Source organism: Musa acuminata, chromosome BXJ2-11, assembly GCF_036884655.1.
Source record: "Musa acuminata AAA Group cultivar baxijiao chromosome BXJ2-11, Cavendish_Baxijiao_AAA, whole genome shotgun sequence".
Taxonomy (NCBI): Eukaryota; Viridiplantae; Streptophyta; class Magnoliopsida; order Zingiberales; family Musaceae; genus Musa; species Musa acuminata.
The window spans coordinates 24,852,559-24,878,975 of NC_088348.1; the positions used below are offsets into that span (position 1 = coordinate 24,852,559).

The 26,417-nt window shown below is 41.7% G+C and overlaps 1 protein-coding gene, 1 long non-coding RNA gene and 1 other non-coding gene across 3 annotated transcripts; all 3 read left to right on the plus strand.

Moving 5' to 3' along the window:
• Nucleotides 1-6,933: 6,933 nt before the first annotated feature.
• LOC135627555 (G-type lectin S-receptor-like serine/threonine-protein kinase At1g34300) lies at nucleotides 6,934-7,377 on the plus strand. The gene has a single exon (XM_065133677.1). It carries the CDS (start codon nucleotides 6,934-6,936, stop codon nucleotides 7,375-7,377), a length of 444 nt encoding a protein of 147 aa, XP_064989749.1.
• Nucleotides 7,378-14,013: 6,636 nt separating this feature from the next.
• Nucleotides 14,014-14,085, plus strand: TRNAQ-UUG (transfer RNA glutamine (anticodon UUG)). Its single transcript has one exon. It is a non-coding gene; the product is annotated as a tRNA-Gln (tRNA).
• An 80-nt stretch (nucleotides 14,086-14,165) lies between these two features.
• Nucleotides 14,166-15,969, plus strand: LOC135627475 (uncharacterized). Its single transcript, XR_010492622.1, has 3 exons — nucleotides 14,166-14,260; nucleotides 14,351-14,452; nucleotides 15,656-15,969. It is a non-coding gene; the product is annotated as an uncharacterized LOC135627475 (long non-coding RNA).
• The last annotated feature ends 10,448 nt before the right edge of the window (nucleotides 15,970-26,417 follow it).

The window sequence follows — 26,417 nt, forward strand, 5'->3', positions numbered from 1 at the left end:
CGGTAGAATTTGGCGATGATCTTTTAAGCAATTGTGAGAATTGCTTTGGGTGGTTGTGGAGGGCTGATGGATGGCTGTGGAAGGGCAGCGAGATGCCAAGAATGTTGCTTTGATACCAGGTATTAGAACTCTTATAGATTTTAAACTTGGGGTTGATCTCTTTAGAGGATCGGCCTCCTTGAAACTCTATAGGGGTTCCTCCCTCCAAGTTGCTGCTCAAATGTTACAGAAAAGATTCATCTATTGCTTATAAAAAAAGGATGAATACATGGCTATTTATAGGGTTTCTAAATCCTAACTCCTAATATGACTCCTACTCAAGACTCCTACTCAAGACTCCTAATAAGACTCCTACTCAAGACTCATATTCCTTTACAACTCCTAATTCTTCTTTAAGAAATAACCTCCAAACCCTAGCCAGTCTCTTCACCTCTTTAATAGGGGTCGACTTAAGTAAATTTTACATGAATGCCCCTCTCAATTAGGACTCTCCTAGCTAGAGTCCTAACAAAAATTTTTTCTTTAAATGCTAGAGGTATGAATGCTCTATTTTGCGCCTTAGACAAAAATGATTTTAATCGGGTTTCTACTTATGAAATGGCTTTTGACATTTGGCATATACTCAAAATCACACATGAAGGTACTAGTAGAGTTAAAGGCTCTAAAATAAATATTTTGATATATGATTTTAAATTATTTCGTATGGAACCAAGAGAGACTATTGGAGACATGTACACATCCGTAAAACTATTGGAGACATGTACACCCGTTTTACGGATGTCATCAATAGTCTAAAAGCTCTTGGTAAAAGTTTTTCGAATCTTGAACTTGTGAATAATTTTTTACGATCACTTTCTAAAACTTAAGATTCAAAAGTAACGGCTATTCAAGAATCAAGAAACTTGAACTATTTTCCTCTTGAAGAACTTATCGGTCATTAATGACCTATGAAATAACATGCAAGGCGCATGATGAACTTAATAAATTTGAGAACAACCTTCCAAAGAACATGAATGATTTGGCACTTAGAACTTATGAAGACCACTTGAGCGAAAGCTCAAGTGATGATGATGATGATGACTTTGAACTTCTTACTATAAAATTTAAAACGTTCATGAAACAATAATTAAAAATTAAAAATGAACTTAAAAGAAGAAGATGGCACTCAAGGTGAATTGAGATGAAATGAGTGCATCCAAAGACGAGGAGCAAATCGATGAAGACGAAGTGGCGAACTTCGCTCTGATGACTCTCAACAATGAGGTAAACAACTCAAACGAAATTCCTTTACTTTATTTTGAAATTACTTGATGCTTTTTCATGAGTTATTTTTAAATTAGTTAGTAAAAAAAATATTAAAAAGATATAAAAAAATATATCATGCTTCTTTTTTTCTAGTTATTTTGAAAATAGTCATGAAAATTACATGTTTTATGATAAAGGAACAAAATGTTAGATCTAATGCTTGTATATCTAACAAGATTAATCTTATATATGTTTGTAAGAAGTAATAATGTGTAATTATGTTGATTTCCATATTGCTTTTCGATTTTGATTGAAGATGCTTTATGTTCAATGAAACCACATTTGATGTTTTAATGAAAATGTTAAGAGGTTTGATATCATGTTTAATGAGTTTATATTTTAAAATTATACATGATGATTCTTGTCATTTATAGATTATCGATCATTGACGTAATGAAAGTTCTTTTTCGATTTTAAATGTTGATGCATGTTTTTTATTTGACATAAAAATTTGGGCATGCTTATATGAAATCAATTATATGAATTGAAATACTAAAAAGAGGAAAGCGTTCTCCTTGAAAAAATTCTTTTTCTCTACTTTATTAAATTTTTAAATATTTATATTCATTCAACTTAATGGCGCTAATTCTTAGTATTATTAAAATATTAGGATCCCTTAATTTTCTAAGCTTTTGAATAATATTTTGTTGAGTTTATTTAGTTTGATAAGAGTCGGATAGAGGTTTATTTAATATTTATTTATTATTAAGAGTCCAAGTCCTGGTTGACTTTTGGTGGAACTCTATAAACAGATATGTAACTGTTTTTTTTTTGTAAGTAATGAAATATTATTCAATCTTTTGACAAACCCTAAGAGGTTGATCCGCTGATCCCCTCGAAATGATCATCCCCATTCTTCCTCACAACACTTTACCGTAAGAAGAGCGAGAAAAGGCTACTATAGCCACATTCCTGAGTGAGGCTTTGCCCCTGCTTTCGGCCAGCGACCACCATCGTCGTCGCTCTCCGGCCAGTGACCACCACCGCCCCACTCTCTCACCACCCCCCACCCTCTTATTGCACTGCAACCGCTCACGCCCCATCCCACTCGAGCGAGAAAGGGGTGCCTCATCCCACCTTCCACCATAGTCATCCTTAGCCAACACCCCCACACCACCCCCCCCCCCCCCCCCCCCCTCCTAGCCTCGGCGACCACTACTTCCTCCCCTCCACCAGCATCGACAATAGAGCATCCTCTGCTGCCGCAACCACTAGACCCTCTACTGCCTCTTGACCTTTGTCAATACTGCCACAACCACTCAGATTTCAACCCGCACGCTACCTCCTAGCCCTCAGTCGGCAACCTCCCCTCCTCATTGCACCTCCCTCCAACTGCGCACACTCATCCTGCTTCCCGGCTAGTGGACCACACCCCCCCTCCCCCTTATCGCTCCTAACCTCGGCGACCCTTGGTTGCTCCCAACCCTCGGTGATGCTGCCTCCCGACTATGCCACCACTACTACCTCTCGACTTCGATACCAACCTTCCCTCCTTGTGACAATTGAAACAGGGCAACCCTGCATCTTCTGCCGCAACCATTGGTCACCGCAATTTCCTCCCCCTTTTCTACTACTTCACAGCTAGCGGCCACCATCGATGTTGCTCCCTAACCGCACCCACTACTGCCTCTCGACCTCAGCAGCAACCTCCCCTCCTTGCAGTGATCAAATAGGGCAACTCTACATCTTTTGTCGTAGTTGTTGCTTACCGTAGTTGCCTCCCCTTTTGCTACTACTTCCTGGTCAATGACCACTATCGTCGCTGCTCCCAGCCAGTGACCACCCCCTTGGTTCCGCCGTAGCCGCCCTCTAGTAGCGCACACAGCAACCGCAGTAAGTCTTTATGCTACCCTGCCTCAACCCCGGTCTCTCTGTGATCGCTCCCCTTAGGCTGCAACAACCGCAGCCATACACACAACCGCCCTTAATCGCTGCCAACACCAACGTCGTTACCTTCCAGCCCCCGGCGCTCTCACCCCACACAATGAAAGAAATAGTGCAGCAACTCTTCCTCCTCGTAGCAACCGCAATCGCCTTTAGTCACTCCCAACATCGATATCGTCACCTTCTAGCCCCCGACACTCTCACCCCACGCAGCGAAAGAAATATGGCTGCAACTCTTTCTCCTCGCAGCAACCACAGCACTACCCTCGGCGTCCACTTCTTCGGCAGCTTCGCATCAATAGTGCTGATACCCTTGACCAAACATCAGAAACAAGAACCGAGGATTACATATTTGCAGTCTTACGCAATGGCTACTGATAACTCAGTGAAAGCACAAATTGAAGTATTAGAAACTATAATTGAGAATCAGCTACAAAAAACCTCAAAAAGATTTCAAAAAGAGCTTATTGGAGCACTTTAGCAGGTTTCAACAAGATGATAGCTCAAGTTCTACATTAAATAGATCTGAAGATATAGGAAAAAGGCCCCGTGATTATGACATAAGCTACCCATGCATTAAGGTAGAATTTTCAAGATGGGAAGATGGGAATCCAACTAGTTGGATCTCTAGGGCAGAAAAAAATTTTCATTTTTACAGAACCCCAGAAGAATCTAAGATAGAAATAGCCTCATTCTAGCTAGATGAAGATGCAGTCCAGTAGTATGATTGATACGAAACTTGTCATGGAGTTCTCTCGTGGGAGTAATTCAAAAGAGGGCTTTTTGTTCGCTTTGGACCATCTGAATATAAGAATGTTGATAGATAGCTCGCTAAAATTTATTAGATTTCTATAGTGTTGGAATATCAAAGCAGGTTTGAAAGATTGTCAAATCAAGCTAGAAATTGGCCTGAACGACAACTGGTGGGTACATTCATTGAAAGACTTAATCAAGATATTCGGTATGAAGTTAAGGCTCGTCAACCTTATACTATGATCGCTGTGATATCATTTGCACTTTTACATGAGGAAAAAATAAATAGAAAAAATCGTCGAAACAAAAGTGATAATAAATAATTATTAGCAAACCACCTGCCTCATCTATTCTTAATCGGAACCCTAACACTTAAAGGCTAACCACAGAAGAACTCAAGGAAAGATCAACGAAACGTTTATGCTAACACTGTGATGAAAAGTAGAGTAGGGAACACCGATGTAAATAAGGGCAACTTCTGATGATTGAACCAATTGGGGAGGAACCAAAAGCTAACAATGTGGACTCTGATCATGAAGGTATGGATTCTGATGACGATGTTAGACCTATCATACATACAATGCATGCATTAGCCGGCTACTCTAACCCGCAAACTATAAAAGTTGAAGGAACTTTGAAACATCAGCATGTTGCAGTTTTGATTGATACTGGTAGCACTAATAATTTTATGGACAGTAATGTTGCTGACCGATTGGTCTACTACATTGAAGATAGTAACGAATTCGAAGTAAAGGTCGTTGATGGATGAATTTTAACTTGTGATAGCAAATGTTCGAAGATAAAGTTGATTATACAGGGCCAAGAGTTGCTTATGGACTTCTTTTTACTACCCTTGGAAGACTTCAAAGTGGTGCTTAGAATTGAATGGATATCGACTTTGGGGTGATGTTTCGTGAAATTTTTCTAAACTAATCATGAAGTTTTTTATTAATAGAAAATAGGTGATCCTAGAGGGAAGATGTGGAAGGTTACAACTGCCACTAGCCATCGGATGGAGAGGGTCTTTCAGAAGTTTGCAACACCGAAAGGTCGACCTATTGCTTACACTATCAAGAAGTGGAGATCGTACTTACTTGATCAACGGGTTGTGATGCATCACAGATACCCTGTGACTGAAGTGCTAAAAGAGAAGCTCCTCAAGTTTGATGTTGCTCAGTCTTGAGGACAAGGCTAATTTGAAGGGGGAGGAATTGTTATAATCCCTTAATTTTTTGAGCTTTTGAATAATATTTTGTTAAGTTTATTTAGTTTGACAAGAGTCGGATAGAGGTTTATTTAATATTTATTTATTATTAAGAGTCCAAGTCCTGATGGACTTTGGGTGGAACTCTATAAATAGGGATGTAATTGTTTCTTTTTGGCAAGTAATGAAATATTATTCAGTCTTTTGACAAACCCTAGGAGGTCGATCCCCTCGAAGTGATCATTTCCTTTTCTCCCCTTTCTATCGTAATAAAACCCTAGGATCTTATCATAAAATTACATCTTATATGTTCAATTTTAGTCTTGCTTGATTTAAGATGTTTTTAATTTTCAAGACTTGTCTCCGCAACTAAAGTTTAGAACTAATTTTATTTAAACTCATCTACTAAAATAATATTACCAATAAATAAAATACATCAAGGAGGTTTAACCTATATATTCTTTAGTAAAATCATCCATTACCAATGTAAAGATATGAGGACTTAATATGGGCTATTAATATGGTCATATATTAATAGAAAACTCATTAAATACATTGTATATAGTTTTACTATTAACGTCTAAACTATCAAACATATTTTATATAACACTAATATAATTAATAGATATATTTTTTTCTAATGATAAGATTGCTTCATTGTAACTTGAGAAACTAACATTCAAGGAACAATATTTTTAAATACTTAAAAATAAGACTATATATATTGGCTCTTCTCAAATCCCACTAATACATTAGTGGAAACCTCTGGACATGCATTTTTTTATCTTTTTTTCTACGAAGCTCGTCGTAATCACTAAAAATTATATGTCTATCTTTATTAAATCAATAAAATGATATGCGTATCTTTCTTCTTCTATGTTTGTATATTTTCATTAATTAGCTTAATGAATAACATCAATTATTAATCTTTAGGATAAAAAACTAAATTTATTTTTAAAAGTATTTGCTTTACACCAAATGCGGCTTTTAGTCGGATTATGAGGATTTCATAGTGTGGTTTACAATCTCAATTCCAGTATAATTAGAATAGTTTTAGATATCATCCTTATTTTTTATCAATTGAAAGTTCTTCAAATATTTATTAGGTATTTTTCTAAATATTATTTTTACAAAAAGGAAACTAATCAATCAAATTATTCCTTGATTTTCTAAACTCTTTCAGGAACCAATCCATGATTACTAAACCTACCACTGTTATCAATTTTTAGGTCTAAGTTATTTGTCAAATTTTCACTATATATTTTAGAAACTTAATTTCTCCATCTTTCCTTAATTTTGTTATGTATCTGATATTACCTAATCGTTGCTCTTTCATTTTATAGCCTTAGCAAATTGAAATGTATACTTCTCTCCATGTCTAACTTATATAAAAGTCATTATATGTTTTATGTCTTGTTATATTGACAGTTTTCTTTTTTTTTGGGTCTCCTATTTAGATGTTATATTCACACACGCATACACAGCCCTCCTAACCAGTTTGTTCATAGGCTCAATGATTTGTGCGTTTCCGGACATTGCATCTGTTATTTAGACTTGTCCGCCAGAATTCTCTAAATAAAGTATATGACAAATAAAAATAACAATCAGAGTGGCGCAGCGGAAGCGTGGTGGGCCCATAACCCACAGGTCCCAGGATCGAAACCTGGCTCTGATATCAGAATGGAATTTTAAGATTTTTTTTTTTTTAGAAAACATTTTACATAAGTGGCTCCGAATGGCTTGCGAATCTCCCGATCACATCCAAGTCGGATGTGTACAGCTTCGGAATGGTGTTGCTGGAGATCGTGAGCGGGCAGCGCAACTTCGATGTTTCGGATGACACTGGCCGGAAGAAGTTCTCGGTGTGCGGGTACGAAGAGCTGGAGAAGGGAAACATCAAGAGACCGTGTGCGGGTACGAAGTGCATCCAGGAGCAGCCCTCGCTGAGACCGTCGATGAGGAAGGTTGTTCAGATGCTGGAAGGGGTTTTGGCCATAGACAGGCCTCCGGCTCCGAAGGCCGCAGATGGTGGCTTGGCGGCTGTCACCAGCAGCAGCGCGAACACCAGCATCACCGTTTTCGCCACGTCATCTCCGCTTCAGCCTTCATCGGGCTCATCGTATTCGATTGAAAACTCATCATTGGTTTCCAAGAGGAACTTAGTCATCCCTGGTCGTCCCAGACCAATCTTCCTCGCACAATGTTACCGAGACGCGAGCTGTTCGATCTGAATTGTGTATGATTGATTACGTGGAACCGAAGACTGGAATTCTGCTACATTAGTTTTTTTAAGGTTAATTACATATTAATATTAATATTACTAGTTAGTTAGTTACATCTTAATTTTTATATTTTAAAAATTATATTAATACGAAAGTAAAATATTTAGGTTCATTTATCCTAACATCATTAATTTTACTGACCGAAACATAAAAATAAAAGATAAAAAGATATTTAATGTTTCAATTCGTAGTGATAAATGATATTGATGGTGACAAACGATGATACTATTAGGGGCCACGAGTGATTGTTATTATAAGAAAAGCAACTACGAGAGATGAGGGACACTCGACAACTGCGTTGATAACGAGTTTGACGATATATTCAGCATCAAATTTGGAGACACATATTTTTCTACCATCATCACATACATCCATTAGGAGCTCGACAATCACACACTTGTTAAACTTTCAAAGCTTCCCTTCATTTTAGTCCTCCATCTCTCCTTTTTCATGCCCATGTTAGAATTGACATGACATCAGGGAGAGCAACAAGAGCTCTAGCAACTCCAGTTTCGGATTGAGCAATCCATCCAATTGGTCAACAATGAGGCGATCATCATCTTTGCCATAAATGTCACAGCGACCACCATCACATGCATTGATGCCAATACAAATACAAAATGACAAAAGGGCTCTTCGATAATTGTGTCCAAATCGATATAGATACAGAGTGTCCATCATCTCTTACCATCGTCGTTTTCATCCATAACAGTCACTCGCGGATCCAACAATATCACCGTCGTGTCACGGATTTAGTTGGATTTGCTTAAGTCGTGCGGCACCCTTGCGTGTCCGTCCACAAAGATCAGCCTCCCCAAAGCCTCCCATGGTCCCTTAGGACCCATAAAAGAGAAAATGGGTTAAAGAAAACGCCTCACTCGGGATCCATAAGTAAACATTTCCGTAAACACTTCATAGATAATGCAAAATTACAAACAGACTTTACAAGCTCTGAACAGTTGCACAACAAAGGGTCAAAATGGTATATTATAAACCGAAAATCTCTCACAAGTATCCACATGACACAACCTTTATTTATAAGCCTAAAACGACCACCAAACCCAACTAAAATGGGATTATTAAGCCTTCGACCGTCCCTCTACATGTTGTGCAAAGCATGAACATACCAAAATACATGGACATACATAAATATTATATCAAACTTCCAGTTTAGAAGTTTGTCCATGACATTTTCCCCCACTTATTCCTTCGACGTCCTTGTCGAAGCCTTTGCCGACACTGCAACTCCTCGCTTTTGTTGAGTTTTCAATCTTCTGCTCTAGTTGCAATGCGCCTTTTAGCTCCCAACTGCTCTCCACTGCTATTTTTGAGTAGTCAAATCTTTGATCCGCCATGTTGCTTCAACTCGCCAATGACTCTAACTCTAGTGTAGGGTTTGCTGAGTTGTGTTGATCCCTGTTGGTTACTACGGATCATCTAGATGAAGAAAAAGACCATCCTTACTATACGCCAGTCTCTCAAATATCACATACTGCTTGAACTGGGTGGATGCTTATTGGAGCTTTAACGAGCATCGTCTCGTAAACTTTTGAAGTTTTGGGTCATTCCTCCACAAAATTTGCTCATTGACTCTTCTTTCACTTAGTTGTCACTTTCAAGTAGATTTGCATTACTTCCACTTTTGATTGGTATTTCGTTGGGAAATGAAGCGGACAATCTACTCTCAGTAGCACTTATCACCGTTAGTAAGGATTTGACAACTATTATCTTCTATTATCTTTAAAGGGTCTTTGAACCTGTGTAGAGCTCCTCTATTGGATAGAGAAGAGAATTGGGGTACTCGGTTTCACCCATTCTCTTAAAAGTTGAGAAGGTCAAGGTTACTTGACTTCGCCTGCCTCCTTGAGGTTGCACTCCATAAATCGAGCTGGTTACTAGCTTTCGCCTGCTCTTTGCTCACACTTCTAAAGCACTTGAAGTGTTTGCACTTCTTGCGTTGAGTTAGTTACTGTGATTTAGCTTCTCAATGCCATCGAACTTCTGGAATGCAGGAAGTTTTTATCCCAACTTAGAGTAATTCTCTAATAGATTTGGTCACCTCTGGGATTGTACCGTCTTCTCCATCAACCTAGCCGCCTGCTCCATTGAGTAGCAAAGGTACAACACCGCGTACTACCTGCTTCATTCCTTGGTCGTGTACTCTTGCATGACCCGAAGTCCTTCACTTTCGGCTATCTTGATAAGAAGCTCATTAACACTAGTCTTACGAAGTTCCTTGGCCTCTGCCCTTCAGCCTTAACTCGGCACTTGGAGTTTGCCTCTGCATGCTCCACCTCCTCGGCTCCTTTCACAATCAAGCGCTCTCTCTCCATGAGAGCAAGGGATCAATCACTTTCACGGAAGTCCCACCTCTGCGGTACTATGACGCTGCCATGCCCATAGGCCTACTATCCGTCACCTCGCATTTACATCCCTTTTCTTCACGATCAATAGATATGTCTCTATGGCACTCCTCCGAGTCCACCTCCATTCTAACTTATGCTTGATTTTGGCTAGCTAAGTCCCTCTGGACTCGTCGTCGCTTACTCACCGCTTTCGACCTTCTGCTTCAACACCTCTGTGTTATCTAAGCAGCTCCCTTTGGTCAATGGAAAGACAAACTATAACTCCCATGCATGGTCTCTACCATCACATTATAGGGTTTGCACCGATTCTGTTCTCCTTAGCTTCCTTGGTAGCAACGTTCGCTTACTTGACCTTGTGCTCTAACTTGCCGAGCTCCCTAAGTGAATATAGGCTCTGGAGCAGTCCAACTCTCCAACTGCTTCGATCATACCTTTACATGATCAAGTCCCTCCCATGGGACTCACTAGTATTTGTATTCGAACTTTTCCCTTGGTGGAACACAGCCCTTATATATTGATGACCAAGGCTTTCATCCGATACAAAATTCGGTGCATGCATGGAAGACCCACCTCTGTGGTACCATGCCCTTCACTTCTTGAATCCATAGCCCTTCTTGTCGTCGTGTTGTTCACCAAAGTGGAGCTTCCAATAGCTCCTGATCATACCTCCATATGATCTAGTCCCTCACGGGACTATGTCGTGTGTATCGTATTACCACGAACTGTTCCACCACGATCCACTACACCATGTTGCCTCCTAGTGACATCTCTATTGCATTCTGATCTTTGTGGGATGAACTCGAATTGTGATCCCTCCATGTGTGGCCTTTGCCAATACATCGCAGGGTCATTTTCACCTTCGATTTTGTTTGCTCATTTGGCAATCAACCTTCATCCACCTGCTCTTGGGTCACACCTAGATGAAGCACCACTTTAGGACAGTCCCTCACCTAGTAGCTCCCAAAGTCCACCGACTTCGCTGAAAATGGTGCACCATTGTCTGGATCTTGGGCCTCTACCCCTACCAGCATAATTTTCACTACGCACCACTTCCTTCATGGCAACTTGAATGACAATACTATGGCATATCCTTCAAGAGTACCCGCCTTTGTATCCTCTTGCCCCGTGCCAAGGCCTTCTAAACCTAACTTCGTCTCCGCAAATTGAGTCGCCTTAGTTCCTCCATCAAATGCTTCTCCGAGATAAGGTGCATGTGCCCAGAAGCTCTCTTCGTCTTTGGCACCATACAAGATGAGTCTGCTTTATCAGAATGAAGGACCCATGGAACAACATGATCTTGCTCTTGCCTCTGCAAGAGTTAATGTCCTTGACCTCTATCCAAGGAAAGCACTGTACCTCCGCTCCATCTTCCAACTTCTATGTTGGCTCCCTTCATGCGGCTTGGGTACTTCGCCAAGTTACACCCAAGTTTCTTCACTCCTCATTTTTGCATTAAGTTGATGGTGGCCCTCGCGCCCACCATTCCACGGGTCAACCCTCTCTTGAGTCCGATCTCCATATCGAATCTAAGTGTGCCTTTATTTGTATTGCTTTGGGTTGCTCCCTCACTTGATCTTGCAATGTATTCACCAACGCATTCTCTCAAGCGAGATCATGCAATGACTCCTCGTCGCTCGCTCTGTCCATTGAGCTTCGTGGAGTTGTTTATTGAGGGACTCCTCCTCAATATGTGTAGTCTGTTGCACATGATTCTCCCTCGGGAGAGTTAGGACTTATCCCTCCTGGATATCTATCCCATTAGAGCAACATCTCTCTTCATTTCGGAGACCACCAGCCCCTTGGACTACTTCGATTTGCTGAACAAACTGTGCATTATTCTGCCTCCTGCAAACGCACTTGCTAGATTGCGATTCCACATCAATACAGCCCCCACTGCACCACTCAAGGCCTAGCAACATGCTGAACTCACTGCACACTTCAGCCTCCTATGGACGTATCCTTTACATGATGAAGAGAAAGTTTCAATGCTCCATGGCGCCGAGTTTCGGTCACCTTGGGATGGTCACGAACATTCCATCGTCCACATACAAGCCTATGCATGAGTACCGAATTCTTCGAGTTAGCAATTCCCCTCACCTCTGTGAACTTTGCATAACTCTTTCGGTCCCTGAGCAACTTATTCCACCTTGCATGGTCTCATCCTTTACCAAGCGCCTCGCTTGCCTTGAGCACCATCAAGTATAGTTGTCAACGTTAAGTCGTAACTTAAACTCAACCATCCAAACTTTTGTATGCTCCGTATTCTTCCAAGCTTGTTTGTTCTCATGGTGCCTCTTGCGCGAAGGGTTGGCCATTCCTTTGAATGTCAATCTCAGATGCCTGCTCCTCTGAGCAACTTTTTTCCCTATATATTCATACTCGTTTTCACCCAAACGGTCGCACATGTGCTGACTGCCCTCAACGCAGCCCCGCTAAGTCCCCCACGTTTGCATGCCAAGTGTTTCTATGAGTGCTTGTCCCGCTCTGATACTATCTGTCACGGACTTAGTTGGTTTTGCCTAAGTCGTGCGACACCCTTACGTGTTCGTCCGCAAAGGTCAGCCTCCTCGAAGCCTTCCATGGTCCCTTAGGACCCACAAAAGAGAAAACGGGTTAAAGAAAACGCCTCACTCGGGATCCACAAGTAAACATTTTCAAAAACACTTCAAAGACAATGCAAAATTATAAACCGACTTTACAAGCTCTGAATAGTTGCACAACAAAGGGTCAAAATAGTCTACTACAAACTGAAAATCTCTCACAAGTATCCACATGACACAACCTTTATTTACAAGCCTAAAGCGGCCACCAAACCCAATTAAAATGGGACTATTAAGCCTTTGGTCATCCCTCTACATGCTGTGCAAAGCATAAACATACTAAAAGATACGGACATACATAAGCATTACATCAAACATCTTGTTTTGAAGTTTGTCCGTGAGAATCCATCATCCTCAATTAAAATATTAAAATTATTATTTTATCTTTTATTTTATATTTTTATTAGTAAAATTGATGTCATCAAAATAAATTGATCTAAATGTTTCACTTTTGTAACTATATAGATGTTAATGAAATTTTTTAAAATATAGAATGCTGAAGATAACTAACTACATGCAATTAGCCTATTTATATATAATATTAAATTTATAGTCATATATTATAATATCAATTCTCATCATATTCATCAAGTTTATTTGAGATAATTGAAGCTGATTGCTATATTTGTAAGAATAGCTTGAATGAAGCAAACATGAATGATCTACGACCTGCATTTTTATTGCACAGAATAAGATTGTTCAAACTTCGTTAGCGTGTATGTATATATATAGTGCTATTAAATATGTATTTTATAAGATAAGCAATTGCCCACTTTCTAATTTCACAAGATAATTCTTCTAGGGCAAAAAAAACGAAAAAAAAATCCCTTTAAGCTTTTGTTAAAGGGAGATATGACAGGTAAGCTATCGTTGACTTGTTATCCTCGTATAGCGATACATCATCTCCGCTCATCTCAGATGATTCAAGTTTATGAGGCTGACCTGTTACTGATTGCAAAGTTGATTTAGTAAATCATTATCCTGTATCTCTAAATTTGACACATAATTTTACCATCTTATTATTGGCTGAATAATGTGTATCATCATTCCTGGATAATGTACTATAAAAAGATCCTCATATATTTTTGACAATTAAGTATTATTTGACTAAACACATTGATCCAATCCTTTAGGTGTATATAAATATAAACATCAAAAGACATCAAAAGAAATCTAATACTGCTCCTAAAGGGTCTCCGACTTTTTTTTTTTTTTGTTTCTTTGGCACTTAACCTAAGACATTAGAAAGTGCATCTTGGTTGACTCTTAACCCTTCTCCATATCATATAATCAAAATCTATTATAATATTAAAAAATTATTTTCTCCAGAGAAAAAACTTAAAATTACATACATCGACTTTTACATTTGATATGTCATGTAATTATTGAGATTCTCGATAAAGAGGTTTTCTTCCTAATATTTTTTTGAACATAACTTTAATTTAGTCTGATTTTTTATATTTGTTTAGGAATAATCGTGGGTTGAATTTCCTTAAAATATCCATATTTCGTCGGAATTGTACTCGAATATTTTTTATTGGGTTTAATTTGAGCTCGAGGTAACCTTTTCTTTTACTATTAATTATATATATAATTTTGTAAAATGAAAGACACAATTGGGTTCCATGGTGTAGTGGTTAGCACTCCAGACTTTGAATCTGGCGACCTGGGTTCGAATCCCGGTGGGACCTTTTTTTCCTAAGCTAATTTGATGATCCTTTTCTTTATAGCAGCAATTAATGTATTATACTTGTTCCCTCCCCTCTCTCGGCCGCTTGCCTCTTATTTTCTCGATTCAAGATCCTCTTTTCTTTCGCTGCTACTATCGCCGCTCTCCGATGCCTTCAAGATCGGCATCTGGAACTGGTTCGCTTCGCCTTCCTCAACCTCGACCCCTCTCGTCTGCTTTTTTGATTCAAGATCCTCTGCCTCTCTTATGCTTTCTCGATTCAACAGGACAGTACTTCCGGCTATTCCTGGAGCCTGCTGTGTCGCCAAATTCGTACTCCGGGTCTCCACCCATGCTTGCGGTCGCCATATCAATTTGAAGGCATTGCTGTGAGTGAAAACCGAGTAGATTTTTCATTTGTAGGAACTAGAAATAGTGGTCGGCAGAGATTCGATGGAAATGTTATAGAGGTTCAAATTACTTCAGCTTTTCAAGTGCAGTATTTGATCATTTTAAATGATAATTGTAATGAGTTTAGATGTGTTTATTCGAGGATTGCTAGTTAATGGAGAAGCTTTTGTAGGAGACTAAAATGAACTTCTCAGGTAATGCACTGAAGGAACTTGAGGTATCTATCTCATGGAGGTTATGGAGACGTGGGGTTATTAGGATTGTAGCTGCCACTTCAATTCACAGGAAATGGTTGGGCATTTGGTGGTTTTGCTTTATGGTGTAGGTTTTGCTTTCAAATGACTATATTCACTGCTTGAGGTTTCAAGAGGATATTAAGCTTTATATCTATTGTAAGATTGGAGAGAGCATGTTGTTGAGATCACTGTGGTTAGAAGAAAAGTGGAACATGATGGAAATGTTGAGGTAAAATGAACATGTTGAGATATGTCAAAGCTCACTAGGGCAGAAAAAGAAAAAAGACTGGTTAGAATTTATATAATCTCATAACAGGTGACTGTTCCACTTCCCATCTTCTTGTTGATCGTTCCTTCTCATGCATTGATTGCATTAGACTTGCTTGGGATTTTCACTGGTTTCATGTGGTCACTTCATGACTGTTGTCTACTCTTCCAAAGAAATATTGTTTGCAAAAGAAATAATCATAAATTTATTACTTGCTTCGTACCTGGTTTCTTATGTTTTAATCCAAGGAATTAGACCAGAAGAATTATGACATAATTTATTCCTCTGAAAAAAATAAGATTAATTTGGGTGTATATAAATAACACATTCTTTGTCAGTATAAAGACAGGAAGGACCTAAAACATGTTAAGAAGGTTTTCTACAGCATACAAGAAAAGCTAAAGCATTTTAGTGTTCCTTATCTGTATGTTGATTTCATAGAGAAAAAGGAGATATAATTCTTGGTAACATTGTCAAATAGATTTGGAAGTTTGAGGAGAGCCATTAAAGTCACATCATCAGAGAACTTAAAGATATATGTGCCTATTGCAACCAAATAATATCCTCATTGCTGGTTGATTAAGTTGGCCAACTACATGTCTTTGAACTGTACATGGTGTTTTGACATTTTCAACTGTCTTGCTGCTTTTCTCACAAAATTGATTGATGTTCAACAGATTGAGCAGGTATTTTGTGCCTTGTGTGGTTCTGTTGCTCTTAGACCAGAATCAATTTGCCAACAACATTGACATATCAAGCTACAGCAGCAACAAGAAGCTCAGGATGCTTTCCCTTTTCCCTTTGCTAACAGCCTGCTTGATGAAATGTTCAAATGGAATGGTGGAAAGACAAAAGAGTTGGGCCTAACTGTACATTTTACACTATCTTTTCATCAAGAGTCATGTAAGCTTTCCTCATGTATATGTCACTTGATTTGACATTTTGACAAAATTTTACTGTCTTATTAATCAACTCACGTAAGCTTTCCTCGTGTCTATTTCACTTTACAAACAAGTTGAAGATCAAAACATTGACACAAAGGAAGTACTTCTAATCTTGTCTTGATTGACCCAACGAACGGCTTTGACAGGTTCAAGTGGCTGGCCGGTCAATGCATTCATTGCTAGTCTATTGAAGAAGAGTGAGTCAATCAGAGGTTTAATCCATCGCTCAACCATCAATTTGGATCTCTTTCTTTAATTGCTTACCTGCTGACCTAGCTGCCTGGTTGGTCCCGGAACGGTGTGGGGTCGCCCGACACCACGAATCACGAGGCAGGTAACTGCGCGGGTGAAACAGACACGGATAGGAGAAGTGCTGCGAGTGCGCCTCGCCGCCTATAGAAGGCATCCACGTGAAAGCAGTCTCTATCGAGCTCTTGGAAATGGCGCGAGGTGGACGTTTGGGTGGTGATCGAAGTCAAGTCCCAACGTCAACGTGTGCTACCAGGCAATCGATCACCTGTTCTTGGTACCACTCTTCACTGCATCTCTGTCTCTCTGTTCAGGAACCTGCATTTGGAAGTGCATTAGATTAGATTCGGGAGTTAAGAGGGCGTTTTCTTTTCTCTCCAATTTGTTCCGGAGGCGAAAGAAGGAAAAAATCGTTCTTCAGTCGCAATTTTTGGTCCTCGAACGAAATTCATATCGAGGAATTGCTAGATTTGGGGGTATCGTCTTCAATCCCTGGTTTGAGATCCCCTAGGAATCGTTTGAGATTGTCCGTGGGCACAAACCCAAGACCCTAAGATCAAGACTTGTTCTTGGGATACATAGTTTTGTCCAATTCTTCGTTTCGACATTAGAAGCGAGGGCGAATTTGTTTCATCCAATTCACAAGGCATAGAGGCACAAGTCATAGAGGCGGAGGAGATCTCGGATGAGTCCGCCGGTCCATAACACGGTCTACTGCTGCGTCGCCCAAGGGAACAGAGCAATGTGTTCTTACAACAGCGGAGGCCCGGAGCTGGAGATCTTGGCCGCCGAATGCCTCGAGAACGCCCCGGCTTTCCACGCTTGGTACTTCCACACGACCGGCGTGAGGACCGTTGGGTTCTTGATGGCGGATGGCTATACTTATCTCGCCATCCTCGACCTTGGCGTCTGCAACTTGGCAGTGCTCCAGTTCCTGGAGAACATAAGGGATGCCTTCCTGAAGGCCCCCGAGGATGGCCTCCAAGACGAACTGGTTAGAGTCATCGAGGATTTGATCGCATCACCGGAGAACATCCACCAATCCTGGCTTTTGGTCGAGGAGAATTGTGAGGGGAATGTCTCTGATGAAGCCTCGACTTCCACGAAGGAAACACTGCAAAGGAATGACGAGCATTATGGTAGTGTTGTCGGAGATAATAAGAATGTAAAGGTGGACGTGACGACGGTGCCAACGCCCCTGCAGAGGAGCTTAAGCTCGAGCAGGCCACAATTGGTAGGACGTGATTTATGGTGGCGTCAGGTAAAGATTATTATTGCTACGGGTGTTATCCTTTGTTTGATCTCGTCTGTTGTTTGGTTGGCAGTGTGCAAGGGTTTGCACTGTGTTTCTAGATGATTTGGAAAGAAGATTGAATTTGTGTAATTAGTAATGTTGAATGATTAGTAGCATGATGATAGAGATAAAATTGCTAACTATAAATTTGGTTTATGCTATAGATGTATATGCACAGCAAGTATGCAATTTCTTTAGAGAGAGGATATGATGATGCACTTAGGGCCAAAGTTCTTGTATATTTTTTTTACATATGGATCATGTAGCCCGTTGCAATCTTTTGGCAAAACATTCTGTACTACTTTGTTTCTCCATCTTTTTTTGCCCTTTTTGTCTGTCGGTTGTACATCCATGTTTATTTATTGTGTATGATTCAAGTTGCCAAGTTCATTCTGCATCAGGTGTCTTGCAGCACCAGGGTAGGGTTTTCTTGCCTTTTTATTTTTTCAGTTCCCAAAGATGAGATTTTCTGGTAGCATCTAGTGTTTGTAGAAACTTTAAATATTTTATTGACTGCATCAAGCATAAAGCTTTAACACTCTAACCCTAGTTTTCATCAGAACCATACAGAATATTTTTCTATGAGTTCTCAGCATAGGATTTCTGTATCTGTAGATTATGATGTTTTGATGTTGCAGTATAGGATTTCTGTGCTTCATCATAGTAAGCTAAATATTCTTTTACCATTTTCCTTATTATATATACCTTTGCCTTCCAGGATTCAGCTATATAAAAGAGAGACAACTGTGTTTGTCTTCATTAAAGTTCTGGATATATTCATCTATAACATCTTTTTCTTGAGTGAATTCAGATTTCATGAATTTTGACTGCTCAATTTGTATGCATACGTGCAGCTTCATTTGGTGCTTCTGTTTTCGAGTCATAACATAGTTCTGTTGATTATTCTGTCGAAGATGTCTTATTCTTTCATGATCTATCTAGGAGTTCATCATTTGAAATCAAAATAATATCTGCATTCCTTTGAAATGAAAAAACATTTGTACTATCCTCTGGTGGAATCGATTGGCCTTCATCAATTGTTCTGTTCCGAACAAGCTGTTGTATCCTGATTCAATCATGTCAACCCCAAGGGATTCTTGGCCACTAGTGCATCTAAATTACTAAGCTGGTAGATGGAATTCGATTATGTTCTAGCATGCTCCTCTTCATTTGTGGGTTAGTACAGGAGCTCACGCATTATGGAACTAATGTTACATGGGGAGAAAAAAATTATGTGAAGTGGTGACTCAATCACACTATATTCAGCATCATTACTGATAGGACATATTTTAGCATATACCTGTCACGATAGCATCCACGGTAGCCTGACCAACCAGGCTCTACCATCTCAGTCTCCTTTCTACGATTGGGTAGGGGTCGACGGGTACAACCCCAGTCGAGGGACCCGTGATAGCACCATCAAGTACAAAGCTGATCTAGGAACTCGGAACGGCGCCAACAAGTACAAAGTCGACTCTAGGAACTCGAGACGGCGTTGCCAGGTACAAAGCCGACCCTAGGAACTCGGGATGGCGTCGCCATGTGCAAAGCCGACCCCGGGAACTTAGGATGACGTCGCCAAGTACAAAGCCACCCCAATGTAGACATCGACCGCACAGAAGGTATGGGCTAACCTCTTGCAGGGGTTGACAACCATTAAACAAACCTTGTACGATCAACCCTTGTGCACAGGTATAAGAGCTAACCACCTGGCTACGCTAGAGGGGGCTTTTTCCCCAGAGAATTCGAGAGAGGACTTTGAGTGAGATCTCACTCCACTAACTTGACATTCGGAGAGGTTGGGTCGGGAAAACATCTCCTCGACTTCGACCTGTGTGTAGGTCCCAGCAACGAGGAAGCATACGACGACCCGCTTCGCTCGACCAGCCGAGAATCTTCATAGGCATCTCCTTGGACATCCGTAGCCGAACCAAACCGTGCTGACTCCTCGACCATAGTGTAAAGTTCACTAACATTTTGGCGCTAGAAAGATTGCCCGATGTCGCAAGGATGCCCCCAGCATAGTCACCTTGGAGAATGTCCCGAAGAAGAGCCACCCCTGCCTCTCTCGACCTTCGGGCTAGGGGGACAATTTCCACCCGCTCCAAGCCTGGAAGGGAATGCCACCACTGTAACTCCGAGCCATTACTGGTGCTCATTCAACGATCCCGAGCTTACGCCTCCCGGAACCGCCTTGGGACCATCTCCCGTCTCGCCCGAGGCCTTTCATCGCAGGGGTTGACTACTTCACCAAATGGGTTGAAGCCGAGCCCTTGGCATCCATCACCGAGAAACAAGTACAAAGTTTCGTCTGGAAAAACATCGTCACCCGGTTTGGCATCTCGAGAGCCATCGTCACCGACAACGGAGCCTAATTCAACAACGAAAATCTCAAAGGGTTTTGCCAAGATTACGAGATTCAGCTAAGGTTTAGCTTGGTGGCTCACCCCCAAACTAACGGGCTCGTAGAGGTGACCAATAGAGCAATACTAAGGGGGCTGAAGAGGAGGGTCACCAACGCAAAGGGGACTTGGGTTGATGAACTCCCGAGCATCCTCTGGGCCTCCCGAACTACCCCGAAGATCGCCACCGGCGAATCACCATTCAGCTTGGCATTTGGGACCGAGGTAGTGCTCCCACCCGAAGTAGTATTCTTGACTCTACGAATAGAAAACTTCAAAGAAAGCACGTCGGACGATGAGCTCCGAACCAATCTCGACTTCATTGAAGAACGAAGAGCCAACGCCCATTTCTGAACGTTGGCCTACAAAAGAGCCGTGGCTAGACTCTAAAACCGGAGGATACAACTATGACCGATCAAGATGGGCAACCTGGTCCTGCACAAAGCAAAAGTCAGCAACCCGACCCTCCCCCAAGGTAAACTGGCCCCGAGCTAGGAAGGTCCCTATAGGGTGACAGATATTGTCAGAGACGAAACTTATCGCTTGACAATGCAAGAAGGAGATCGGTTGCCAAGAACTTGGCATGTGTCAAACCTAAAAAGTTCTACGTTTAGAAGCACATAAGTTCCCAATGCAAACACACAAAGAAAAGGAGAAGGAGCTTCATTCATACAAAAGGATTTACATCGTCCGATCGGTCCCCACAACAAAATAAAAAAAGAACAACACAACGGCAGCACCCGACAAGCCGATCAACAAAACAAAATGCACGAGATCCTTAATCCTCGGGGAGACCTATGCTATCATCAAAGGGGACCTCATCCAGCATTTCTACGTTGTCATCCGCAGGAAGGACGATGAAAGGATCTTCCTCGACCGTCAAGTCAGGAAATTGAGCTCGAAACCGAGCCAGGGCAACACGGTACCCGTACTCGTAGCTGACCTGCCCCGACCGCTGCAGCCCGAGTAGGAAGTCGTGCGATTCTTTGTATTCTTCTATTAGTCTCTTGTGCCTATTTGGAGCTGCTCGGGTCTCCTCGGCAAGAGGTTCCTTGACCTTCGTCGCCTTTGCTCAAGCCTCCTCCAAGGACCGTGCTAGGTCCAACAGCTCGCCCTCCATAGAATGACCCTGCCCGTGCGACTCCTTCAGCAAGCGTTGAGTCTCCAAAAGATGTTGCTCAAGTGATGAGGATAATAATGGCGACAAGACTCGGGCTGACGTTAGCTGCCCCAAATGACACCTCACACCTCGATCGACCCGACACCATCTGGTCAAATGGATCGAAACGTTGACCGAGGCACATTAAACATCCTGCTCGGGCTCGATCGTTCACGCCATGCCAACACCTGCGTCAAACGCTACCAGCCCGCCCCCTGCAAGCGGGCACATCAGGAAACAATAAGCTTTCCTATAAATACACTCACATCCTGAACGGTAAACAGGGGAGAAAAAAGACACACAAAAAATACCTCTTGACATCATCTAACTTGATCGTTGGAGAGGTCAGGCCGAGCCACCGACCTGACCTGTGTGCAAGTACGAAGACGGAGCTCTTGATAGTTATTTATACACACTCAGCAGGAAGGTTATACACATTTAGCCTTGAGGAAATCTTATCTACTTATCATGCCCCTGCAAGCTTTCATCAAGGATGTCGATCTTGGACCGATGAGATGGAAAAAGTTGGCGAGTTGATGTCTGACAACTTGATCTCGCACGAAGTGGAAGTCAATGGCTATGTGTTTCATGCGGGAATGGAATACTGGATTAGCACATAAGAAGGTAGCTCCAATATTATTACAAAGGAATAACTGTGGAGATGACGTTGAGTTCCTTGAGCAGATTGTGACCCAATTGAGTTCAGCAGCGGCGGTGGCGATGGCACGGTATTCAGCTTTAGTTGTAGATCGTGCAACCGTCTTTTATTTTTTAGAACTCCAACTGATTGGAGTAGCTCCAAGGAAGATAATGTATCCTGACATAGATGTTCTATTATCAAAGTTCCCTACCTAATCAACATCAGCAAAGGCATGGAGATGGAGTGAAGTTTTTTGCGAAGAAAAATGCCATAATTAAGAGTCCCTTTAAGATACCGCAAAATTCGTTTGACTGCAGACCAATGCGTAGTAGATGGTCGATGCATGAATTGTGATAATTTATTGACAGCAAATGAAATATCTAGACGGGTGAGAGCCAAGTACTTTAAGGAGCCAAGGACTTGTCGATATTGAGTCAAATCTGTAGCAGGACCTCCATCACATAATTTAAGTGATTCATTGGTAGAGAAAGGAGTTGTAACCTCTTTCGCATCCTGCATGTTTGTCTTTGATAATAAATCTTGAATATACTTTCTTTGTGATAGGAAGAGACCTGAAGATGTAAATGTTGCTTCCACTCCCAAAAAGTAGCTTAAAGTTCCTAGATCTTTGAGAGAGAATCGATCGGCCAAGTGCTTTAGAAATACCTGAGTCTTCAAAGGATCATTTCCTGTGACAATAATATCATCCACATATACTAAAAGATATATTATGCTTCCATTGTACTGGCAAATGAATAACGAGGTATCAAACTTGGAATTGATGAAGCCAATTGAGGTCAAAAACGAGCCAAGCTCGTTATACCAAGCCCTTGGAGCTTGACGAAGTTCATAAATAGCTTTTTGAAGTTTGCAGACATGCCTCTCCAAACGCCTCCTGTGTTACGATCGGCGTAGGTCTCTTGCGGGTCAAGACCTTAGACTTCTTGTGCGGCTATTAGGGTGCCTAATAAAAATTAAACGAAGAATATAGAACGATAGAAATTATAGAAGAAACTATGAAATGTATAAGATGTAATTGTCTAGTTTATTTTGATAGTGAGCTCTTGATAGTTATTTATACACACTCAGTAGGGAGGTTATACACATTCAGTATGGAGGATTTTTCTCAATTGCTCAGAGATTTCCTCAACTGCCTTGAGGAAATCTTATCTGCTTATCATGCCCCTGTAAGATTGAGCTTCCATCAAGGATGTCGATCTTGGACCGATGAGATGAAAAAAGTTGGCGAGAGGCTTTATGAGTGAGTTTGCTAGTTGATCAGCTATATGTACATGAGAAACACGGAGTTGATGTCTGACAACTTGATCTTGCACGAAGCGGAAGTCAATGGCTATGTGTTTCATGCGGGAATGAAATACTGGATTAGCACATAAGTAGGTAGCTCCAATATTATCACAAAGGAATAACTGTGGAGTTGACGTTGAGTTCTTTGAGCAGATTGTGACCCAATTGAGTTCAGCAGCGGCGGTGGCGATGGCACGGTATTCAGCTTCAGTTGTAGATCGTGCAACCGTCTTTTATTTTTTAGAACTCCAACTGATTGGAGTAGCTCCAAGGAAGATAATGTATCCTGACGTAGATGTTCTATTATCAAAGTTCCCTGCTCAATCAACATCAGCAAAGGCATGGAGATGGAGTGAAGTTTTTTGCGAAGAAAAATGCCATAATTAAGAGTCCCTTTAAGATACCGCAAAATTCGTTTGACTGCAGACCAATGCGTAGTAGATGGTCGATGCATGAATTGCGATAATTTATTGACGGCAAATGAAATATCTGGACGGGTGAGAGCCAAGTACTTTAAGGAGCCAAGGACTTGTCGATATTGAGTCGAATCTGTAGCAGGACTTCCATCACATAATTTAAGTGATTCATTGGTAGAGAAAGGAGTTGTAACCTCTTTCGCATCCTGCATGTTTGTCTTTGATAATAAATCTTGAATATACTTTCTTTGTGATAGGAAGAGACCTGAAGATGTAAATGTTGCTTCCACTCCCAAAAAGTAGCTTAAAGTTCCTAGATCTTTGAGGGAGAATCGATCGGCCAAGTGCTTTAGAAATGCCTGAGTCTTCAAAGGATTATTTCCTGTGACAATAATGTCATCCACATATACTAAAAGATATATTATGCTTCCATTGTGTTGGCAAATGAATAACGAGGTATCAGACTTGGAATTGATGAAGCCAATTGAGGTCAAAAATGAGCCAAGCTCGTTATACCAAGCCCTTGGAGCTTGACGAAGTTCATAAATAGCTTTTTGAAGTTTGCAGACATGCCTCTCCAAACGCCTCCTATGTTGCGATCGGCGCAGGTCTCTTGCGGGTCACGACCTTACACTTCTTGTGCGGTTGTTCGGGTGCCTGATAAAAATTAAATGAAGAATATAGAAAGATAGAAATTGTAGAAGAAACTATGAAATGTATAAGATGTAATTGTCTAGTTTATTTTGATAGTGAGCTCTTATAGTTATTTATACACACTCAACAGGGAGGTTATACACAATCAGCATGGAGGATTTTTCTCAACTACTTAGAGATTTCCTCAACTGCCTTGAGAAAATCTTATTTGCTTATCAGTGCCAACCCCGAAGGTCGCTCTTGATCCCCCAAGGCTGGCAGGTCCGGCTCCGAAGACCGAGGGGCTGAGGAAGCACGAGGCATCCCTCTCAACTCCTTCGAATTCACCATTCCTACCCAAGAAAGATCGGGATCATTCAGCAAAAGACAAACTTGTGAGTAAAGTAGGAGAATGGGCTCAAACCATACCCCGAGGAGCCGAATTAAGCCCTGCTTTGACCCGTCACTCCTCGATTACGTCCCTAATTGCCCGGGAAGGACCTCCTTCAAGCGACCGAGCTGCTCACACTCATCATTAGACAAGCCCGGAAGAGAATTGTCAATCGACCGAGATGACCATCGAATTGCCCGGGAAGGACCTCCTTCAAGCGACCGAGCTACTCACACTCATCATTAGACAAGCCCGGAAGAGAATTGTCAATCGACCGAGATGACCATCGAAGGTCGACGCCCTAACCCCGATTGCAGCTGATAAAAAAATACCGACTCTTGCACCCCTTAGAGTTGGAAGGAGCCCCACTCACCCAGAAACCTCCCCGGGACGACAACCAATAGTCGCCTACCCCTTTGGAAAGACGGAAGCAAGAGAAGAAGAGTGAGTGGCTCGGGACAACCCCTGCCCCTCTACACTCCCCTAAGAAAGCAACCAGATAGCGCCACGAGTTTGCCACCATCTGCGACGACGAGATCCGCCACCGAGCAAGGCAGGCCTCGATCACAGGATGTAAAGGGAATCAAAGTCCCGCCTCTAACGCGTCCAATGTCCAGCCAAACCCGTTTGGGAATGGATCATAGGCACACTGCCCTGGCCGGGGAGAATGAAGCTCGTAGTCGCTCGGGATGCTGTAGCGCTCTCGGGTGCGACCGAGCAACTCCTCGGTCACAACAAAGTCAAAGTCATGTAATGATTGCGAAACTTTAAGGGCTCGCTCGGCCTTCTCGTTCAATGGGGAAGTTTTGCCCGATGACGAGCCACTTCCCCCAGAATTACTCGAAGAGGGAGACGAAGAAGAGGAAGACGAGGAAGAAGGAGACATCACAACCGACCTGAACAGCTATAAGAAAACGAGAACCGAGGAGGACCACTAAAAGACCGAGGAAGAGCAAAGAAGGCGACCGAAGTAATTGTAGAGCCGATGGATGACAACTAGCTAGAAGGATTATAAAGGCGACGGTAAACGCCCTAGGTGACCCCTCTGTTAGGACCGAAGCGGCACTAAGAGGGGGGGGTGAATTAGTGCAACGGTAAAGTATGATAAACTTTCGACAATTTAAACACTTTCGGAAACTTCGTACGATAAAAGCAACGTTTCGTTTGAAACCGTTTCGATTGTGTTTTAACTTGAAGGCAGTAAGCTATTGAAGGGGTTTGCAGTAAGGTAATAGCAGGAAGTAAATGCAAACCAGAGAAGATAGTTTATAGTGGTTCGGTCAATCGTGACCTACATCCACTCCTTTGATTCCTCTTCCGTCGAGGCCACCGGCATCCACTAATGATCTTCCTTTACTAGGCGAAGATCAACCTCCTTCTTACACCCCTCTTACAACCTATTACAAGTGGTTCACCCTTTTACAAAGATTTCAATGAAAAGAAGGGAGGTGAACACTCAAGCTATTGAAAACAAGACTTTTCCTAAAGCTTTTCTCAACTTCTAGCTTCTCAAAAGGTTGTGTTCTCTGCTGAGAAATGAGGAGTATTTATAGGCCCCAAGAGGATTCAAATTTGGGCTCCAAATTTTGAATTCTCTTGGGTTTCCGAGGCCGTCGGTGCCACCGCCTGTCAGTGTCTGACACTGACAGTGGACTGGCGGTGCCACCGCCCAGGTCTCGGGTGCTAGGCGGTGCCACCGCCTAGGCCAATTCAGCTCACTGGTTGGGCTCCAAACTTGGCCCAAACCAGTCCGAACTCGAGCCCAATTGGCCCCTACTTGGGTTATAGGATTAACACATAATCCTAACCCTAATTAACGTGCTAACTACGAATTTAAAGACATTTTCTAAGCTATTACAAAGTTCGTAAGTCAAGACTTCTTCCAGCGAGCTTCCGGCGAACTTCCGACGGTCTTCCGATAAACTCTCGGAAACCATTCTGCGGACTCCCGGCAAGCTCCTAGACTTCACGATTTGATCTTGGCGAGTTCCAACGAGCTTCTTCAG